The 23,454-nt window shown below is 38.7% G+C and overlaps 1 protein-coding gene across 1 annotated transcript; it reads left to right on the top strand.

Annotated features, from left to right (window-relative positions):
• Positions 1-185: 185 nt before the first annotated feature.
• RNF2 (ring finger protein 2) lies at positions 186-20,124 on the top strand. Its single transcript, XM_087930430.1, has 7 exons — positions 186-412; positions 8,399-8,487; positions 8,710-8,870; positions 10,202-10,417; positions 14,066-14,338; positions 14,560-14,731; positions 18,241-20,124. Exons 2-7 carry the CDS (start codon positions 8,401-8,403, stop codon positions 18,340-18,342), a joined length of 1,011 nt encoding a protein of 336 aa, XP_087786556.1. The 5' UTR covers positions 186-412; positions 8,399-8,400; the 3' UTR covers positions 18,343-20,124.
• Positions 20,125-23,454: the final 3,330 nt, after the last annotated feature.

The raw sequence follows: 23,454 nt of genomic DNA, 5'->3' as shown, positions 1-23,454 counted from the left end.
AAGGGTCGTTGAAGTGCCTCGAACACAAGACAACCCGCCACCAGCCCCGAACAGAAGCTGAACACAAGAAATCCGAGAGGGGCGTGGCCAACGGGAGGAGCTTCAGCGAAACCTCGCCGCCCACTCCGCTTCTGACGTGTCCTGTATAAAAAGTGTAACCTCTGCCCGTTTGTTTTTTCCCAGAGTCCTTTGCGGCTTCTGTTTGCCGCTGCTCGCCATATTGGGTTGCTTAGCGAGGAAGGGGGGGCTGGGGCGAACGGCCGTCGACGCGCCTCAGCCCTGGCTGCCGGGGGGGGAGTAGGGGGCGGGGGCGCCGACGGCGGGGGCGGTGTCGGCGACCACGACGGGCAGGAGAACCAGGCGCGCGGGCGGGAGCGGGCTGGCCTCCGAGACCTCGCCAGCAACGGGGCCGGTGAGTTAAAAGGGGACGGGGCGGCGGGGCTCTGGCTGGGCTGGCTCAACTGACGCGGAACGCCGCTCGAAAGGGAGGCTTCACCGACTACAAAAGCCTCCGCCTAGTCCCCCTTTCGCCCCCACCCCTCGCGGAGAAGTCGTTATTGGGGCGCTAAATGGGACGCGCCTCCCCTTTCTACCGCCCCCCCTCCTTTTCAGACATTCCCCCCCCCCACTTTCAGGCTAAAGAAAGACTCTTCAAGGGGGCAGTCAAGATGTCAGCCGTGGTGGGTAACCTGTCTCCGCTGCTCCGTCTGCCTTCACCTACCTACGCGTAACCTAAGGCGGTCGGAATCGCTCCGGCCTCTCGGATGGCCCCGGCCAGGGCTAGCGGGTAGAAATGGCGATTGTTTTCCCCGCGGGACCCTTGCCTGTGTGCTTGCGCTCAGCTGCTTTTTCTTGCCAAAGCTTTGGGTCTCGAACCTTTCACGGAAAGGTTTTGCGTTGTGTGGTTCGCGAGCGGGACAAGCCTTTTTGGGGCCCAGGAGCGCTCTTTTTCCTCATATAGAAGAAGCGCAAGTGGGGTACTTGTTGCCACCCGTCCCTTTTTTTAGGGAATCAAAGGATGTTTTCAGTCGGTGGAAAGTGAAAGTTAGATAAGATCAGCTTTATTGTCATTTTTTTTCCGGCGGGACTCTGGCACACATTAAAAAGGGACATTCTGTTGCCTGCTCTCCACATACACAAAACACATATAGATATGCTATAACAGATTGACAAAGTTGGAAGGGACCTTGTAGGCCATTTAGTCCAAAACCCACCCCCAACCACACCCTGCCAAAACAGGAGACCCTGTCTACACCATTTCTGACAAGACGGTAGTCCAATCTCTTCCTGAAAGTCTCAAGTAATGGTGCTCCCACAACTTCCAAAGGCAACTTCTGTTCTATTGGTTGATTGTTCTCACTGTCAGAAAGTTTCTCCTTATTTCCAGGTTGAATCTCTCCTTGTTCAGCTTCCATCCATTATTCCTTGTCTGGTCTTCAGGTGCCTTGGAAAATAGCTTGACCCCCTTCCACTCTGTGGCAGCCATTCAAATTTTGGAAGACTGCTATGGTCCTTCTCTTCACTAAACTAGCCATGCCCAGTTCCTGAAACCGTTCATTGTATGTTTTAGCCTAATCATCTTGGTAACTCTTCTCAGCACTCTTTCTAGAGTGCATAGTAAACATGCATATATGTGTGTTTGTGTGTATATACACACACACACAAAAATACAAGTCTTTCTTAACTTAATATTTATATGTTAGTTTGTAGGTGTGTGTGTGTGTGTGTATACAAGATTAAAAAGAACCCAATACACAAGCCTGAGGATGGCAGATGAGATTCTGCCAAAATGTCGCTATAATAAAAGCACAAATATTAAGCCATGGGAAAATACCCGAAGGAACCTAAATACCATACATATAAATACCCGTGAAAACATAAGAAAACACACACACACACACACATATATATGGATCTTTGGTTATTCGGGTTTTCTCCCGCGTAAAATTGGAAGTATCTTGGCGACGTTGTGATGAAATCTCATTCATCATCTTCAGGCTTGTGTCTTCAGCTCTTCCAATTTTACATGGGAGAAAACCCGAATAACCAAAGATCCATATACAAATACCCGCGAAAACCTCAGAAAACATATATATTTATATGTTAGTTATATGGACTAACTATATTTATATGTACACACACAGACACATGCACTAACATATAAATATTAAGAAAGATTTGTATTTTGACGGATGATATGTGTAACAATATGTATAAGTTTAGTCCCTTTGTAAGAGCTTTGGTTGCTAGGTGTTGCTTTACGGGCAGTCCTCAGCTGATGACCACAATTGAGCCCAACATTTCTGTTGCTAAGCGAAACATTTGTTAAATGAGTTTTGTTTCCATTTCATGACTTCCTGCCACATTTGTTAAGCGAATCACTGCATTTGGCAAATTAGTAACATGGTTGTTAAGTGCAACTGATTTCCCCATTAACTTTGCTTCTCAGAAGGTTGAAAAAAGGGGTCACATCATCCCTGGACACAACTACCATCATAAATATGAGTCAGTTACTGAGCATCTGAATTTTGATCATGTGACAATAGGGATGCTGCAATTGTCGTAAGTGTGAAAAACAGTCATAAGTCACTTTTTTCAGTGACATTGTAACTTTGAACAGTCACTAAATGAACTGATGTAAGGTGAGGACTACTTGTATTTTTAAAATTGTCTGGGCTTTCAAAACTCTCTGAGCTTCCAAAAATTGTCAGGATTGACCAGAGATGTTGCTTTTTGTAGGTATAACAAGAGGCTGGTTGGGTATTTCTAGGCTTTTCAAAAGAGTGCAATCATCACTTGTTGCACTATTTTGAACAAATCAAAAAAGTCAAGTTCTGCCTTTAAAAAGAGATGTATCACACTACTTTCTCACCAAAACTATACCTATTTATTTACTTGTATTTGCATGCTTTTGAAGTGCTAGGTTGATAAGAGCTGGGGTGAGGATGGGAGCTCACCCAGTCACGTGGCACTACGGTCTTGAACCCAGGCTACTGGCTTTCCAGCTGACAAGTCTAGTGTTTTAACTGTTACGCAGCACAACCATGCCATTCCAGCAGTATTCCAACATTTAAAATTGTAAAATTTAAAGTGCGGTTAAATGATGAGATTTAAAGATGCTTATGTTTACAATAGTATTAGTTTCACTGAATATTTGTTGACTTTGTCATAGGTTAATCTATGGTCAAATGATAACATTTAGAAAATATTTGATTGATAATTGGTCAGCATGCTTTAATAGTTAAAAGCAATATTGCCGAAAAAAAGATTTCATCAATTTTATTTAGATAGAATTTAATGTGGGTGGAGGTATATTCTCCTAGCTTGTGGGTTGGTTTCCAAATGTTTCCTTATCAGGCTAGGAGAACGAACCTCCACCCTTATCCTCTACCTGAGCTACAGATATTTGCCACCATCGCAAGAATTTAATGTATTAATAGTGCAAAAACATAGCAGGATTATCTGTGTTCCACAGAGCCTGCATATTACCTATATATGAATCACAATTTTATGTATTCTTATTTCAGTCAGAGTCTACACATAGATAAGGGATATTTGCAGCGGGTAGACTTTTCAGAAAGTTGATAATTCCCTCTAAAATTCAAGGTTAGAGATACAGAAGGTGGCCTTGAGTCTTAATTTGGAATCAAGACATAGAATGTTCTTAATATTTGTTACACAATTTGATTTGCTTCCAAAGAAAATTATCTGCTGCAAAATTACTTATCCAAAAAAAGTGTTTTAAATAAAAAATAGAAAATAGTTCATTTAGCTTATTTTATATTAGGCAAAGAAACAGTCAAAGAAATTATGTGCTCTAATAGAAGTCGAAGAGCCGGCTTGATGTAGTATTTAAGACAATAGGTTAGAAAGTGGGAGATCATGAGTTCTAGTCCCATCTTGTCCATGAAGCAGCTGGATGACCTTTAGCCAGTCATTTTCTCTCAGCCTTAGGAAGCGACAATGGCAAGCCACTTCTGAAAAACCTTTCAAAAAAGCTATAGGGACTTGTCTATGCAGTCTGTGAGAATTGGACATCATTGAATGAAAGGGCAAAAAAAAGTTGACATTGAAGTTGAAATGATGAATGATCATCTCTTTTGAACGAATTAAGAGAAGTCAAATATTTTTATAATATAAGTGATTTTGATTAAAATGTTTATTGAAAAGTCTATTATATGCAAAATAAATGCTTAAAAAGGATAAAAATTTATACATGTAAGTTCTTGTCTATAGAAGTATGTATATATTGACTGTATGTGCATAAAAATGTAAATTATTGTATTAATAGTGTATATGTTGATAGCAGCAAGAATACTTTTTGCCCAAAAATGGAAGGATACTTTGATTCCCCAAATGGACAAATGGCTGCAAAAGTTGATGGAGTTAGCAGAAATGGCTAAAAATTGATTGTTTGATTAAAGAGAATGCAATTAATTTTGCTTTTACTTGGAAACTGTTTTCAACTTTATGTTTGAGGTGAAAAAAAATGAAACTTTGGTTTTGGATTTTACTGATTGTTTGTTACATAAATGGCTAGTATATATTATCATATAAAAGTAAGGTTTAGCCATCTCTGCTAACTTCATCAACTTTTGCAGCCATTCTTCCATTGTGGAAATCAAAGTATCCTTCCAAGGGTAGACAATCATTTTTGACCTCTAGCATTTTATGTTGCTATCTTACCTCAGGACTACAAAAATTATGGTGATGTAATGATATCGGTGGAGAAAGCAGAGTTGGAATTTTTTGTTCTAATTTGGGATTATAGAGATTTAAAATGTCTCTGTGGTCACGACATAAGCCTAAGATTGAAAACCAGGCTTGTCAGATGTACATCTTTTGTCTCCTGCTCTACAGAGTAGAGAGTTGGTGTCAGCTTTGGAAGCCATATTAGTGCCAGAAGCTTCCATGCTGCCACATTCTTGAGCATGGGAAGATGGGAGGGGGAATTTCATGGAGTGTATGTGGTTAGATATAATAGCATTCTTCTTTAAATCAAGGTCATGTTATTCCTGCACCTGGCTGAGGAGGAGTAGAGGGGAAGTTGGAACAGACGGTGAGGGGCATGTGATGATGGAATGATGGGTGCAGGGGGTGGATTTGTAATTTTTTACTTATTGGAGGAAAACCTGGAACTTTCAGATTCGGGTTTTCCCAGATGTGCCAGTATGCCTACTCTAATAAACTTTGAGAAAATGTCTGTCTCTGAGTTTTTAATGGAGTTGGGGTTTTCTGGAACCATGACATTTGGTCTCTGACAGAAAGTCACCTGAAAAGACTAGAAACATTTGAGATATGGATTTACCAGTGGCTGTTATGTATAGGCTGGGTTGACAAAATGAGAAATGAGGTGATAAGCTGCCTGGGAAAGCCAAAGGAAATCATCAAAACCATTAAAAAGCAAAAGTTAGAATATTTCGGACATGTGATACGACACCCGGAAAAATAGGGCATACTTCACTTAATCCTCCAAGGAAAGATTGAAGGCAAACAAGATCCAGGCAGAAGAAGAACATCATGGCTTCAAAATTGAAGGGACTGGTTTAGACAAAACTCAGCAGCACTTTTTTGTGTGACTGTTGATAAATATAGGATCGCCAACATGATCGCCACTGTCCAATGATGGATTTGGCACAAGAAGAAAGAAGAGATTTAATGCACCCATTTTGCTGCTTAAGTACCTGAAATGTGGAAAATCAGTATGATTTCAATTTTTATAGTTTTTAGAAAAACTAAATATAAATCTAAAATATTGTCCCTCCTACTTCATGAGGTTTATAATAACATTCTTGTGCCTTACAGTAACATATTTAAAATAATAGTTTGTGACAAAACAATAAAATAGTCTCCAACCTCAATTTCATCCTTACTTGTGAGGGTTTCACTCAAAATTCTCAACGGTAGCTATGCTGATGGGGAATTCTGGTAGTTGAAGATGTCACATCTGGAAAGCATCATATTTAAAAACCAAAAATATCTGCTTCTAAAAATAAAAGGACAGTGGAAAAATGTGTTAGAGTCACGTATTAATTATACCTCTGGTATGGCAGGATTGGCTAGCTTAAGCTTAGTATTGTATTAACCAGTCTCTGTATTTTAGTAAATATATTATTTAAGATTGGAGTGACCATGAAATGGAAAATGGGTTTTTTCCAAACTTGAAACAAAACATTCATTCTGAAAGTTCCATCCGCCTGGTGCAATAGAACAAAACTGAAGCTAGCTTGGATGTTTTATGTTTTGTGAAAATTCAGAAACAGTCTCAAGTGTTTCAACTATAAAAATCAGTGGGAACTCAGAATAAGCTTCTTAGCATGAAGAAGTCAAGAAGGCCATGTGACAGCAAAGTGAAGATTCTGTATTTCTTGTCATCTAGATTGGTGGTCCCCAACCTTTTTGGCACCAGGGACCAGTTTCATGGACCACAGTTTTTCCATGTATCAGGGATAGAGGATAATTTTGTGTGCTATCTAAATTCCTCACATGCATAGATGATGCTTTGCTCTCTTGCATAGCCCGGTTCCAAATAGCCAGGGACAGATACCAGTCTGGAGTTGGGGATCCCTGATTTAGAAGGCACCCAGATTTTTGCAACCCATCTATGGAAGCCTTTAGTCCCAGTCTTCCTTGAACTTTGAATACAACAATAGTTTGTCCTGTATAAGTATTCTTAATAGAAAGAATTGTGAAGGGAATCAGGCAGGTCAGAATGGGGAGGGGAGTCCTGGCTGCCTTTTGGGGATGGGGGCTCTCCGCCTTTCTTGTTTGTTGGGGCTCTCATGGGTAGGGCAGGAAGCTTGTCCCACATGTTGTGTGGCAGAGAAGGAGAAGATTTGGATGGGGGGGTCAAGCCCCATAGTGGTACAGCAGCAGGCGGAGGCATAGACTCAGGGGGTGGCATTCACAAGGGGAGCCATGCAGTCACCTGCCCCATCCTTAATGCAGCAAACAAAAACAATGGGATAGAGGCAGAGGTGCAGGGGGAGTCATGAGATTCAGCTTGCCATGCAGCTGCCTGCCTCATCCCAGCTGTGGCAGCTGTGGACAAGCAAAAACAAACTGGGATGGAGTGAGTGGTGGCTGCCTGGAGTCTAGCAGGCCAGATCACATGCCTTCGCCCCCCCCCCCTGTTTCTGCCTGCTGTTTGGAGGGCCGGGCCAGGCCAGTGGACGCAGTGCTTGGACTCAACTGTACCAGCTGCGGAACCCCTGTGTGTTTGCTGGAGCGGTGGCGGCTGCTTCCTCGCCATCTCTAGGACAGCTCCACAGGCCAAATCTGGGCCCATCATGGGCTGGATCTGGCTCACAGGCCTTGTGTTCGGCATGTCTGAAGTATATAGTATAGAAGAAGTAGACATTTTTCACATTGTCTGAAAACCTTAGGATATGTAGTCATCCAAGGAAACTAATTGAACCAATGGAAACTTGAAAGGAGTTTTGGAAGGGACCAAGAAAAATATAGTACTTCACACTGTGTATAATTAACCTAATAATTGAATTGATTACCACAAAACATGGTGATGGCCACTAACTTGAATGCCTTTGAAAGTGGTTGGCTAGATTCATGGAAAACAAGTTAAAAACTAGTAAGCTTTAAGACACACTGTTATCTCTGTGTGAAGCCAGTTTGATACCAGTTTTAGGTGAACAGTGGTGGTAATTCTCTGTGTCCTACTTGAGAGCACCCTAAAGATATTTCATCAATCACTATAAGAAACAAAATGTTGCACTAAAATGGTTCTTATCCTGCTCTAGCAGAACTATTCTTATGCTTATATTCAATCTACATGGCTTATTAAAATTATGAAAACTGCCTGGTGATTTTGGGCTGGTATTTCTCTCTCAGCCCAACTCACCTCACAAGGTAATTGTGGGGAAAATATGTAGCAACGTTTCGGCAGAAGCCTATACAGAAGCTTGATGATGGCAGATGAGATTCTGTCGAAACGTTGCTACAACGTTAAGCACAAACAATGACGGGAAAATACCCAACAAAGCTGAATGCCATACATGGCCAAAAACTTAAGAAACATATATATATGTATGTACGAATATATATATATATATATATATATATATTATATATTTATATATTTATATATTGTTTTCTGAGGTTCTGCAAAGCTGAATGCCATATGAGATCATGGTTGGTTTTCCGTAGATGCACCTCCTCCTTTAACCCACCCCCACTGGCAGTTAAAAGGAGGAAGCAGCTGCACTCACATTACCGAGAAACAGAGCCGAGACAGAAGCTATATATGAACTATCGAAGCCGTATATCTAATCTTACGCGGAGAAAACCCAACAACCAAAGATCCATATATATATATATATATATATATATATATATATATATATATATATGATGATGATGATTGTGATTCTATTTTTTTTAGCCATGTCTCAAGCTGTACAAACAAATGGCACACAACCATTGAGCAAAACATGGGAACTCAGCTTATATGAACTTCAAAGAACACCTCAGGTACTATAGTTACTTTCTTCTCATCTTTGTATAGTGATATGTAGCTTGTATCGTATTGTATTGAATGTGAACTTCCAAACCACAAACAGTTTGTACCAGAAGAAATTAGTTGTAAGAAAAGTAATTCAATTATAAGAGTAATAAAAATGTATATCATTTGTAAATATTAATTTCAATGGAGCAAAGAAATAATTTCTTGAAAAATGCTATTTTGATTGTTAGGAAGCTATAACAGATGGCCTGGAGATAGTGGTGTCACCCCGAAGTCTTCACAGTGAGCTAATGTGTCCCATTTGTTTGGATATGCTGAAAAATACCATGACTACTAAGGAATGTCTACATCGATTTTGTGCTGATTGCATTATCACAGCCCTTCGAAGTGGGTAAGTTGGTTGAGCAAAAACAAAAAACCCACCACTGTTAAAGTGCTGAATTATACCTTGGAATTCTGTTTATAGTGTAAACCAGTGATTCAAAAGGCTTTTTGGAATTCAAACTGCATGGGATACAGCTATGATGCATGACTGTTTCAGATATGGATAAGGCCACTGTTTTTTTGCCCCATGCTGGAGTATGTGATTTGGGGTGGAAATTTTAAGAGTAATTATTAAAAAAACTAGGTGCTTCTTATTTCAACAAGAAAGCTGGATGGATAGAAAAGGCTAAAAAAGGCAGATTGCTGCCAACATTTAATGAAATAGCAATAGCATTTAGGTTAATATATTTCTTCATAGTGCTTTACAGCCTTCTCTAAGCAGTTTACAAAGTCAGCATATTGCCCCCCAAAATCTGGATCCTCATTTTACTGACCTCAGAAGGATGACTCTAGTCTGCTTGTTGCTGTCACAGCTCTACCACAAAGCAACATAAACATACTTTAGCCTTTTTTCTCTTCTGACGTTGTCGCCTGTCACCTATTGTATGGCTGGCTGCATTCAAGACCCAAGAATTTGCAATCAGGATGGGATGAGTATTTTTTGCTATCCTACTTAACCTTGGTGCTCTCTGAGTTTGATTGTATTCATTTCATCACCCAAACTAGTTAACATAATCAGCACTGATGATGTTATCTAGCTTGGGTAATGAAACATCTTCAAGAAAACAACCAAGCTCAGGGAGCACCAAGGACCACTCATTTCAACTCTGAGCCCCAAATATTTTCTTTTATTGGCTTGTGAGATAGGTTTGCTGGAGCGATAACTGATCCAAGGTCATCCAGGGAATCTTATATCCAAGCTGGGACTTCAATTTGGAGTTCAAATCAAGATTTGTATCCAGTTTAATACACTGACTCCAAGTAATGATTTATTTTTTTCATCCTTCAAAAAGTGGATAAAGAATACGAGGTTCCTTGTATTGTTAAAGTTGTCATTAAATAATGTACAGGACTAAGAGCAATGAGGGTCAGTGAGCATTGATCAAATCATTCTATAGAAGTCCATATTGCATCATGCTTTTTTCCTACTATGTCTTTGTCAATTATGTGCAAACCTTATAATGTCAGTATGGAGTATAACAAATTAGTTAATCTTCAAGGATTTGGATTCTGAGATATGCAAAATTAACAAATGGCTGTTGCCAGTCTGACTAACAGCTAAATATTTCAAAAGAAATTGCAAAGATTGCAAAAATGTGCCAAAAATTCGATAAATATAAACAGTCTTTTTGAATTAGGTAAGAACATATTTTTGGAATTCTTTTTATTTATTCTCAGAAACAAAGAATGCCCTACTTGTCGTAAAAAGCTTGTTTCCAAAAGATCTTTGAGACCAGATCCAAATTTTGATGCCCTTATCAGTAAAATTTACCCAAGTCGTGATGAATATGAAGCTCACCAGGAGAGAGTTTTAGCAAGGATCAGCAAGCACAATAATCAGCAAGCTTTGAGCCACAGCATTGAGGAGGGCCTGAAAATCCAAGCCTTGAACAGGTAAAAACTTATATATAGTGAAAAGATGGCTATTCAGAGTTCTCCAGTTGGGTGATTGTCTGCATGCTTATTTGTATAAAGATCAATCTCTGTCTTCAGATCTCAGCATAAAAAGATTAGAAAAAAAATGTTGCCTACCAGAAGGCTAGATAATTGTTTTTATTTGAAATACACATTACTGGATTGAATAGACCATTACTCTGAATCTATATTGAGTATTTTCAAATGTATATTTATTTGAAATAATTGAAAAGCTTACATTTTTAAATAAATTCCTTCTTTTTTTCTTTAATTTAAAAACTGCGGATCATGCAAAATTGACCCCAACAGCCTAAATTCCAATGCTTCATTGTATCCAGCAACATTATAGCTAACCATATCCTAATTTTTGTTCAAAATCTATATTTCAAATGACATGTTTACTAAATGCTATAAATATTAAATATATTTGTAATATGTGAATTATTTTGCAAAATGAATTTCCTCATGGCAGAAGAATATAATGCATTGGTATTCAGCATTAATACTCTACTGTTTTAAAATTACAGCTATATAATTTATTTGCCTGCTACTTACATTCAGTATAATCTTGAAGTTAAACCGCTATTTCATGAAACTATTGTATTTTTCCTACCACTTATAACCTTGGGAGATCTATTTGATGTTTATTTTACAAAGCTCTCTCCCAAATTCGAAAAATTATTTTATCTCTATATACTTTACAGTTAATCATTAATCCACATTTTCAATTTTCTTTCTATTGAATTGAAAAACACCATCCTTTATAGGGAAAATACTTACCGTATTTATCGGCGTATAACACGCACTTTTCCCCCCTGAAAATAGGGGGCAAATGATGTATCGTGTTATACGCCGATGTCAAGAGGCGGAATCCTCTTTAAGGGATCCCGTTCCCAATAGTGCCTAAGCGGCGGCGCAGCGTAAATGACGTGATGTCAGTTCTGAGCTACCCTTATTTTTTCCTGAAATTTCCCTCTTAAAATGAAGATGCGTGTTATACGCCTGTGCGTGTTATACGCCGATAATATAATAATTTAAGGTAATATGCTTTGAATCTTAGCCAACTAGCCTTTAAGTGTAGCATATTCTAAAGGCTGTTGTAGCCCTAATATCTATATCCTTTTAATATGCCTGCACAAATAAAATGAAAAAACAGGGTTGATTGTATATGCTATCTTGGCAATTAGCTTCCACACTTGTTCTTTTCTATGTTATGAGCTGACTTACTACCCCCCCTCCCAAAGTATTTTATAATTTAGAGAATCAGCTTTGGTATAGTTTTAATTCAGCTGGAAGTTGTTGATTCTTAACAGAGAATTTCCCAACTATGCATCTATAATAGGACAAATTATTACATTTCAGAACTGAATTCAAAATAGCAGTAGAACTAGAATACTGAATATTATGTACAGATGATGGACAGTTTTTTATATTATGTAGCATAGTATCTATCTAATCTATCTAATCTAATCTAATCTTATCTATCTATCTATCTATCTATCTATAGCGTATGTATGTATATATGTATGTATATATATGCAGGTCTTGGTATATTTGGGTCTTTTCCCGTGTAAGATTGAGAGCATCTTGGCAACGTTTCGATGAGGTCCCACTCGCCATCTTCAATCTGGTGCATTCGGCTTTGTGCTTGTGTGAGCAAAGCGTGATCAGAGCTGCTGTCTCCCTATATATACTGGTGGGGAGGTTGGCTGTGTTGTCATTTCTTGATTGGTTGATGGAGTTGATGTTTGCAGATTGGCTGGCTTTTTCATAAGAACATGTGTGGCTGAGGTATTGGTTGTGTGTCTATCAGCCTCCTGTGTTGTAAAGACCTGGGTAATGGGCTTTGTGATGACCTTCTGAGTTCTATTGTTTTGACATCCTGGGTCTTGTGTTGTAATCTCGGGGTTGTAATGACCTGGGTCATGGGCTGTGTGATGACATTCTGAGTTCTATTGTTGTGACATCCTGGGTCTTGTGCTGTAATCTCCTGGGTCATTGGCTGTGTTGCAACATCCTGAGGTTTTGTGGTGTAACCATCTGAGTTCTGTGATGTGATATCCTGAGTGGGTGGCTGTGATGTGACGTTCCGGGTTTTGGTTTGGCTCTGAGTTTGAGGCCTGGATATGTGTTCATGGCATGTGTCCGTTTGCTTGGTTTGGGGGTCAGGGTGTGTGGCAGCTGGTGATGCAGCTGTGGTCTGGTTACCTGACGGTGGTTGTCTTTCGTCTATGGCAGGGGTGTCCAACCTTTCACCTTGCGTGGGCCACATTAGAAGATGAAAATTTGGTTTGGGCCGCACATAAAATAAAATAACAGTAACAATACCTGATCATCCAAAAGAACCATAGAAAACATAGTTAACATATTAAATTTATTTGGAAATGAAGTTAGTGAGATGTTTTTATTATTTATTATTAATTATTTATTAAAAATTATTTATTTTTATCACGGTTTATTTTCCAGCCAAATTTTGCGGGGGAGGAAGCTCGCCTGCCTCGCGCCTACCTCTTCTCCTGCAAATGGCGCAGCTGGATGCGGCAGGACTGGAAGGCAGAAGCAGCGGGGGCAGAAGCAGCGCGGCGGGGCAGAAGCAGCAGCAGGGCGGGGCAGAAGCGGGCGATGGTGGCGGGGGAGCAGTGGGGCAGAAGCGGGGGCGGGCAGGGGGCAGAAGTGGCAGCGGGGGCAGAAGCGGGGCGGGGTAGAAGCGGCAGCGATGGCAGGGGCAGAAGTGGCGGCGGGGCAGAAGCGGCGGCGGGGGCAACAGCAGGAGGTGGCGCTCTGACGGCGCCCACCTTTTCTGTTGCTGCTTGGCCTGGCGCTCGCATTGCCCCGCCTCGCGCCTGCCTCTCCTCCTTCTCGCTGGCTCTGGCACGAAGGTTGGGGTGGGCACTGGGCCGCATTACGAGGCGACCTGGACCGCATGCGGCCCACGGGCCGCGGGTTGGACAAGCCTGGTCTATGGGATGGGTGTGGGTTTGAGTCTGATGAGGGAGAATGGTGGTGGTGTGATGTGTTGTTTTGAGTCCGGTGTTGGTTTTCGTGGCTGGGACTCGTTTGTTGATAAGGGCTAGTTTCCAGATGTCTGATAGGCAGGAGGCATCGTCCTGTTTATTCATGTTATGGGGGTGTTTCTCTATTTCGATGGCAATATATATATATATATATATATTTCAACAATATATAATGTACTATTACACACACACACACACACACACACAAAAAATACTATGTTGACTATCTGAATAGTATATATGCCTCGGTGGCGCAGTGGTTAGAGTGCAGTACTGCAAGCTACTCCCATTGCAATTTGGCAGATCGAATCCCACCAGGCTCAAGGTTGACTCAGCCTTCCATCCTTCCGAGGTGGGTAAAATGAGGACCCAATTTTGAGGAGCAATATGCTGATTCTGTAAACCGCTTTGAGAGGACTGTAAAGCACTATAAAGCGGTATATAAGTCTAAGTGTTATTGCTAAGTGCTATTATATAGACTAAATAATAGGTGATGGGTTGTATATTGGATATGTGTATTTAATGAAAAAATAATCATAGAATGGATGGGATAAAATTTGCTAGTTGACACAAAGACTCTGAAAATGAAGAACTTGTTTCTTGATTGTACTAGGTTACAAAGAGGAAAGAAGCAACAAATAGAGAATGGCAGCGGAGCAGAAGACAATGGTGATAGTTCGCATTGTAGTAATGCTTCAACACACAGTAATCAGGAGGCTGGACCAAGTAACAAAAGGACCAAAACCTCTGATGATTCTGGGCTTGAACTGGACAATAACAATACAACAGTTGCCATAGACCCAGTATTGGATGGTGCAAGTGAAATAGAATTAGTTTTCAGACCCCATCCTACGCTTATGGAAAATGATGACAGTGCACAGACAAGGTAAGCAGTGGTTTATTTTTATTTTAGAAGGAATACTGAATATGGTAGTAGATGAATCTTGTTGAATATTATAGTCTCTGTATGACCTCATGTAGAATAAACAATAGAAAATATTGGATTGCTTTTATATATTTGTGGGATTGTTTTCTTTGCAAGCCTTTTCATATCTGTCAGTCTTCTTGTAATCTATAGGTACATAAACCATCTTTGCTTTTGTACAGGTACATTAAGACTTCAGGCAATGCCACTGTTGATCACTTGTCCAAGTACCTAGCTGTGAGGCTAGCCTTAGAAGAACTTCGGAGCAAAGGAGAATCTAATCAGATGAATCTTGAAACAGCCAGTGAGAAGCAATACACAATTTATATTGCTACAGCTAATGGCCAATTCACCGTGAGTAAAATGTTTGAGCAAAAATGCAGTTGGGAAAAGGCATTGTTTCAAAATAAATTTGAATTCTATTTAGAATGTCATTATGCCCAGGGCTAAACATACAGAGGCAGAGCAAATAAGTTATGCTGTCAGGATGTGTGGTGTTGACCATTTGTCTAAAAGGTATGATCTATATACCTAGGTTTAACCCTCTATGTGGAAAATTTCTGAAAGTGATTTTTTTTCTGTTTAATTTCACTTGTGGTAACACAGCTATTTATGCACGTATTACAATGTGAACTAAGAGGGGAAAAAAGCAAATGTGTGCATATATTGCTAAAAAGAGGTGAGGAAAATCTAGTTTTAGATCATTGTTCATTTGTTTCTGAGCCTTTTCACTTTCTTATACAATTCTAGCAGAATTATTTATCCCCTATCATGAAAGATAAACATGTAGAAAGGAATATTTCCAAAAACATAATGCAAACAACCAAGGGCTTTGTTGTTCATTAAAGCCTCACCATTTATTATCTCATAAGTCCTGTTTTCATAGAAGAAGGGAGTATAGTCCTGACAAAAAGGCAAAATATATAGTCTTGTCAGGTAGGGGAAGAAAGGAGATGAAGAATGGTGACATATGTTGACCATTAATAAAGCAGAAACATTTGGGAGGTTTTTTTTTTAAAGAGGGGAGGCATGTAAATTCACTGGTACATTAACACTAAAAATGGCAATGGGATTATTTCAGACTCTGAAAATACTCTTGTACTCTGCCTAAGGTGGTTATTCTTGAATAGAACAATTTTAAAGACACATTTTATCCTGTACCAGTTGAACCAAAATATTTAATACCAATACACTCAGAATAAACTGAGATTTCTTATAATATAAGTATACACTAGTTTATCAGTGCAAGATTGTGTCTCATTTAGCTACTGCTTTGTTAATAGTCATTCTCTTGCCTCTCCATTCTCTTCTCATTATTCCTTCTTCTCCTTCCACCCTACAACAGCTGTTTATTGTCTAGACACCACGCATTTGATGAAGTGGACTATACATAAGTTTATGTGATTATTATAATAAATTGATTAGTCTTTAAGATGCCATAAAATTCTTACTAACGTGGCTAACCTATGGAAATGCATATAAACATGCTAAGTGAACACACTAGTAAACTTCTATTTGTCTATCTGGGATTTTGATCTCTTATATGATGTATAAGAATGATAAAAGGTCTTTTTATTTTGGATATGATTTAAATATATAGTGTGCTATATATCCAACATCTCGGAAATCAGTGGGAACTTACTGGTGTTTTTACAATGCCTAAAAAAGAGTCTGCATACTTTATTGGCTGCAGCTCCCTACTGACTGACCTACTACATGTTTATTTTTTCAGAATTAGTGTTCAATTAGTGAAGCTCACAAATTGTGGGAGCATATAATAAAAAGGATATTGTAGGGAATCTAGCTGTCTTATATATTTATTTGTTACTGAACTGTGTACTTAAAATAAATTACAGTGACCCTTAAAAAGAACCAAATCAGACCTAGCCTTCCATTGTATCAATGTTAAAGGATTTGAGGCTTCTAGTGTAAATTTAAATGTATATGGTCTAAATTAAATTTAACCATCTGGTCTTGATCTAGTAAAGTTGAAAAAGGCTATTTGATACTCTGAATAAACTTGTGCATTGTTAGTGTCAAGTAATTTTGGGAGTAGGCCTGCAGTTAGAGTTCTGTCTGTTTAGATGTTTGAATAAACAGGGTGTTATTAAATCTGTCCTAGATGCAATAATATATGCATAATTATGTCCTGCCCACTTGTAATTATAATTACCATAAGTGGATGGGACATAATGGCAGCCACATTTGGATCACTGCCATACATCCTGGGGATACATGGTCTGCCTTCCACATGAGATCTGGAGAGTATGGTGCATGATGGGTGTGTGGGAGCAGGCCCAAGTGCTGCAGGGTTCTGGTGGGGTTGGAGTGGGGGGAGACGGAGTGCTGCCATGTAAGGGTGAATGACCACAGGGACATTGCCCCATCATAACTTTGAATGTAGTTTCTGGAGAAGGGGTTTCTTGTAACTTCAAATATGTGTTAAATGCCCTGTATACCTCGATAACCATCTGTACCTGAGCTCATGATACTGATATTAATTGCGGTTGTCATGTTCTACTTACTGACTCCTACAGCAGGCAGTTGTGTTACTGTGATTTCATTCCACGCTTTTAACAAGAAATAAGGATTATGTCCCCTGGTATTGCTAACGTATTTGATGGGGAAATGTAAATATTTTCTCACTGTGATTGACAAAGTGTTCTTGAAGAAGGTATCAACATGAAAGATATTGGACAAAAATGCAGACATCTAAAAGCTTTTGTTTGTTATTACTTTAAACCCCAATATTTAAATTTTGATAGCTTTTTTCAAAATGTTAAATGGTTGAAGATCTAAAGATGTTCATTCTTATATCATATTCAGTATTCAAAGCAAAGGTGGGCTTTTGTCGGTTTGGACCGGTAGTTAAGATTAGATGGTTTGGTGAACCGGCAAATCCCACCACTGGCTAGCCTCGCCCCTGCCTGTTATTTGGCATGGTTTGGGGGCTGTTTCCAGACCGTTTATGGGCCGTTTCCAGGCTGTATTTGGGGTTCTTTTCAGCTATTTTGGGGGCCAAAAATGCCCCGAAAATGGCCTGTTTTAGGACTGTTTTTCATGTGGTTTTTCAGACCCAAAATGGCCTGAAAACAGGCCAAAAATACCTCTTCCTTTGAGGCAAGTGGATGGGAGGCAGGGCTGAGTGTGATCACCCACCCAGTCACATGACCAACCAGCCACGCTTACCCGGCCAGAGAACTGGTTCTTAAAAAATTTGCACCCACCATTGGTTCAAAGCCCAGAATTGGTATAATATTTCTTAATTTCAGTTTGCAAAGCTGGAGTGGCTTTTGACATTGCTGTACTTTGAACAAAGTAGCTTTATTACCTTGATGGTAGAATGCAGAAATTTCAAGCGTACATATTTGCTTACTAAAGTACCAGGGTTCTATTTTGCAATGGGAAAGACATATTTAGAAAGACCTATAGCCGGTACAATTCACCATCGTTTTCTGACAGTACAAAAACAAATCTTGGCTATATTCATACATTCCAAATGTTTATCCATTTCAATAGGTTCCCAACTTATTTTCTTTTTATAGATATATTGGTATTTTAATATTTTAATTTCAATAAAAGCTTTTCAAAATTAAAAAAATTAAAAGACCTATAGCCTTTTTAATGGAAATATACTACAGTATAACACCTGATTTGCTCTGCAGCTGCTTTTCCCTTGGAACTGAAATATTTGATTTATATTAGGCTATTCATAGACAGGAGTGAGTGTTGTTTTTACCAGCTGTGATTTGTCAGTGTTTGGTAATGTTCTAGTTATTGGTGTTTCTTTTATTATTCATTTTCAAATGGCAATAACACTTTTCTATTTTTAACTTTGGCCCTATTTTTGACTCTCACTCTAGGTATTAAACGGTTCTTTTTCCTTGGAGTTGGTCAGTGAAAAGTACTGGAAAGTGAATAAGCCGATGGAGCTCTACTATGCACCAACTAAGGAACACAAATAAGCCTTATAACAAGGCTTTGAGTTGGAACAATAATTGCTTTTATATCTTTGCTTTAAGTTGAAGTACCATCCTTTGCATCATGGACAACTACACATAGACTTGGATTCCCCAATGAGTATCTTTAGACAGCATTTTGTGTGATATTTAACTTATATTTTTCTTTCTAGAGAACTGAATGATCAGAACATTCCATTGTTACTGTCATATGTGTTCTTTTGATTTGGTGGCTCTTGGTTCGTGTGCATGAAGTTAGTGGCAGCAAAATTTCTTTGGAACGTGGAATGTTGGAAGGCTTTGGATGGGCAAACTCACTAGTACATTGATGTAGAGGGACAGAGGGACAAGAGATGCGATAATTCTGTTAATTATATATGATTAAGAATAGGTCTGCTAATAAATAACTAATTCAGATCCTAAAGAAATAACTGGAGCTGGAAGAAAAGATAGATTGTTCACAGCAGTACCTGAATTCTTATGCAATGCCCTATAATGTCATTCTGCTTTCTAAATAAAAAAGCCACCCCATATACAACACTGTCTTCATTCCCAGTGTCCATGGGAATGCAAGCTACTCCTTTTCCTGTTGTCATCATATTAAAGGTAAATTATTCTTTCCAACTTCACATTACAGCTGTGAAAGCATTAACTGTAATAATGTTGCATTGCTTAATTACAGTTTAAAGAGTGACATAGAACTAGCTTTGGGAAAAGACTTTACAGAATGAGCATACATTTCTGAAACAAGTTCTGAATTTTATTTATCGCAGTTCCTGAAGAGCTGATGATAGTACAATCATATTAACATTCCCAGAAAAAAGGGAAAAAATGTACTGATTTGTACTGATACTACTTAAAAATAGTAATCAATGATGCAAATGTTGACAAATTTCTTTGAAGATATTCTTAAACTTTCCCATGTCAACTATACTTGGCACTTGTGGGTATAAGTAAATGCATTGTGGATTGTAATGATCTTTAATGTTGATAGGATCAAAACTATAGTTACATATCGTAGCATCAAAATTTCTGTAAATTGAGTTATCATCCATGACATCCTTCAGTATGCCTGATGATGTAAAAAAAAAAAACACCTTTCTTTTCACTGAAATGTTCCCCAGTTGAGAGTTTTGAATATGCTAAGAAAAGATATGTTACAGAAAAATGTGGACTTGTAAGGGATTAACGTCAATATTTACCAACTTCTTCCGGTTGTTCGTCTAAAAAATTATGATCTAGTGTAAAAGTCAAAAAATCAATTACTGCAATTTGAAACTGAGCATATGCCTACTAATTCAAAAGATCTGATGATCATACAGAAAGAAAAAAAACTTTACTCTGTTCAATGTTAGAAGTTCCTGAATCTTTTTACCAGTTTGTGCCATGACAGTTAATAAGTCCAAGCTGGGGTAGGGGTGGGAGTAGGGTGGGGAAGATGTATCATGCTTATTCTGTTTTGTTCAGTATTTTTGGTGTAATGTACAAACTATATAGCTTGCTAGTGTATGTCCACTAAATATAATCACATTTCTTTTTATGTGAAAAAATGGTTTTGTATAAGCAAACATCAGGTGCAAAAAAAGCTTGCTTTATGACCTATCCAAGAAATAGTTTAGCCCTAGATGCAGATCAAATATAGCATTCTGAAAAGATTTATCTGTCTAGGGGCAGAAGGTACATTGTTTCCAAGTTGGTGGGAAAGAATGTGAATTTTTAACTTCTGTTATGGTGAATTCTATAAGTATTTATATTTACTTAAATATATAAAGTAGCTGTTTTAATCAATGAATCGCACTGTGACTTTTTAATGGATCAACTCTTGGAAGCTTTGAGACATTGCCTTACTGCTACATTTTCACAAGGAAGCTATTTTGGAAAAGTGACAGTCCTGTCTTTAAATGTTGCATCTCTCATTCCTGAAGTTTAGAGATCATTCATGGGTATATACAGTATAAGAAATCCCAAAGAGGAGGAATATACATCCTCTGTGACTAGATCTGATGTGATGTGTACTATGAGCTCTGAAGGAGGTGAGAATAATTCTGAAGAAGCAACTTGTCCATTTATTGCCTCTCAACTTTCTGCCCAGACCTAACAGATCTCACTGTTTTCTCTATAATAGCTTTTCTTTACTGTAGTATATGGTGAAACAAGTTCTACAGAAGACTATTGTCTTTTGAGATTCCCTATCTGAGCAATAGTAGAAGTAGTAAAGGGAGATATCTTGGATCATTGGAATCATTCAACATTCTACATACTGACCAAAGCAGCTGATTCTTTTTCCTGTGAAGATGTAGGATTTGGAGGAACACAGATTCCTCATTACAGTATAAACTAACTGTCCTTAGCATATTGAGTATCTGTATGAATATGAGTGCAAGCGTAAGTGATTGCTTTTAACCCTCTGGTAATTAGCTATCCAACAACAATCCTCTTGATACTGGCAATGCAAACAATTCTGATGTGTGCTCTTTGCCTATTTAAAAATAGGCAAAATAGTTTCCAAGTAGTTTCCCTACTTGAGAACTTTCTGAACTGCTTAAAAATAATTAGGAATAATTTTGGAGATGTGTTTGTAGTTTTAGCCAAATGGGCTAACTTTACTGCAGATATGTCTCTGCACTAAATGAACAAAATTTGGATTTTTCCTTCTCCCATCTTGCAATATATTCCTATTTTTTAAAGTCTTTAGTGCTTTCTTTAAAATAAGATGACTTATGGCAGGGATCATAGTGTAATCCAGAGAGGTTGCTTCAGATTTTCTTAACATAATTTTTTAAACAGTTCATCAATTTAAGAAATCCTGTTTAATAGCCAGCATGCTTATACAGGTGAAACTCAAAAAATTAGAATATTGTGCAAAAGTTCATTTATTTCAGCAATGCAATTTAAATGGTGAAACTAATATGCAAAGCAAGATAGTTCAAGCCATGATTTGTCATAATTGTGATGATTATAGCTTACAGCTCATGAAAACCCCAAATCCACAATCTCAGAAAATTAGAATATTACATGCAATCAATAAAACAAGGATTGTACATAGAACAATATTGGACCTCTGAAAAGTATAAGCATGCATATGTACTCAGCACTTGGTTTGGGCCCCTTTTGCAGCAATTACTGCCTCAGTGCGGCATGGCATGAAAGCTATCAGCCTGTGACACTGCTGAGTGTTACGGAAGACCAGGATGCTTCAATAGCAGCCTTCAGCTCTTCTGTTCGGTCTCATGTCACTCATCTTTCCCTTGGCAATGCCCCATAGATTCTCTATGGGGTTCAGGTCAGGCGAGTTTGCTGGCCAATCAAGCATAGTAATTCCACGGTCATTGAATCAGGTTTTGGTGCTTTTGGCAGTGTGGGCAGGTGCCAAGTCCTGCTGGAAAATGAAGTCAGCATCCCCATAAAGCTCGTCTGCGGAAGGAAGCATGAAGTGCTCCAAAATCTCCTAGTAGACGGCTGCATTGACCCTGGACTTAATGAAGCACAGTGGATCAACACCAGCAGATGACATGGCTCCCCAAATCAACACAGACTGTGGAAACTTCACACTGGACTTCAAGCATCTTGCAATGTGTGCCTCTCCATTCTTCCTCCAGACTCTGGGTCTTTGGTTTCCAAATGAGATGCAAAAGTTGCTCTCATCAGAAAAGAGGACTTTGGACCACTGAGCAACAGACCAGGTCTGTTTTTCTTCAGCCTAGATAAGACACTTCTGACATTGTTTGTTGTTCAGGAGTGGCTTGACAAGAGGAATACGACATTTGAAGCTCATGTCCAGGATCCATCTGTGAGTGGTGGCTCTTGATGCACTGACTCCTGCTTCAGTCCACTCCTTGTGAAAGTTCCCAACACCTTTGAATGGCCTTTTCCTGACAATCCTCTCCAGGCTGCAGTCATCCCTGCTGCTTGTGCACCTTTTTCTTCCACACTTTTCCCTTCCACATAACTTTCTATTAATATGCTTTGATACAGCACTTTGGGAACATCCAACTTCTTTTGCAATTACCTTTTGAGGCCTTTCCTCCTTATGGAGGGTGTCAATGATGGTTTTCTGCACAACTGTCAGGTCAGCAGTCTTTCCCATGATTGTGATTCCTACTGAACCAGACAGACCATTTAAATGCTCAGGAACCCTTTGCAGGTGTTATGGCTTAATTAGCTGATTAGAGTGGGACACTTTGAGCCTAGAATATTGAATCTTTTTACAATATTCTAATTTTCTGAGATTGTGGATTTGGGATTTTCATGAGCTGTAAACCATAATCTCAATTATGACAAATCACAGCTTGAACTATCCTGCTTTGCATGTAATGAGTCTATCTCATATATTAGGTTCACCTTTTAAGTTGCATTACTGAAATAAATGAACTTTTGCACAATATTCTAATTTTTCGAGTTTCACCTACATATAGTGGCTACCAACCTATTAGGGTAGGTTACAGTTCTGATCAGCAATCCATTTCAACGCTAGGTAGATATATTTATTGTTGGGAGGAAATGATAATTCTCTCTTCCCATAAAGGCCTTAAACTTTTTAGTAATCTCTCCTTTTGGGATTTTAAGTCAAGTAATGTATCTTCTTTTATCTTTCCCTAAAAGTTTAAGCTTGGGATTTTTAAGCCAAGTTTCCCAGGTTTTTTTTCTTTTAAAAAATGTAATTATGACAGGAGAACACACATAGCAGTAGAAGTTTAGTTTTCCCTCTTTGTTTAGCTCCGTCCTATGGCCCTCTAGCTAATCAATTCATTGTGAACACTGGAAAAACAAACCTTACTATGATTCCTTCTGATTTTGTTTCATTATACAACTATCCAAGGAAGATAACTGAATTCCAGGAAGATATATAGGGTTTTAAGGGTACACTTTTATATTAAAAATACTAATACAGACTGTCAGAATATTTGACCCTGAATTACATCTAACGTCAAGGACCATATTTTAGTCATGGAGTACAAGCTTCAGAAGCAAATATGTGTACATTGGGGAGGGGAAGAAATTAAGAATCCATTTTGAATTTTATCCAAATTGTTTAGAAACGACAGTATATGAGTAATGGGTATTTTACAAGCAATAAAAATATTAAAATTCAGAATTCCGATATTTTTAACTACAGAA

Source organism: Pseudonaja textilis, chromosome 3 (assembly GCF_049901715.1).
Source record: "Pseudonaja textilis isolate UNSWEBS1 chromosome 3, rPseTex1.2, whole genome shotgun sequence".
Classification (NCBI taxonomy): Eukaryota; Metazoa; Chordata; class Lepidosauria; order Squamata; family Elapidae; genus Pseudonaja; species Pseudonaja textilis.
This window is presented reverse-complemented; position numbering and strand designations above follow the sequence as displayed.

Coding starts and splice junctions, on each gene's coding strand:
- RNF2 (XM_087930430.1), top strand. CDS start 8,401: ATGTCTCAAGCTGTACAAACAAATGGCACACAACCATTGAGCAAAACA. Junction 8,871..10,201: donor ATCACAGCCCTTCGAAGTGG/GTAAGTTGGTTG, acceptor ATTTATTCTCAG/AAACAAAGAATGCCCTACTT. Junction 10,418..14,065: donor AAAATCCAAGCCTTGAACAG/GTAAAAACTTAT, acceptor TGATTGTACTAG/GTTACAAAGAGGAAAGAAGC.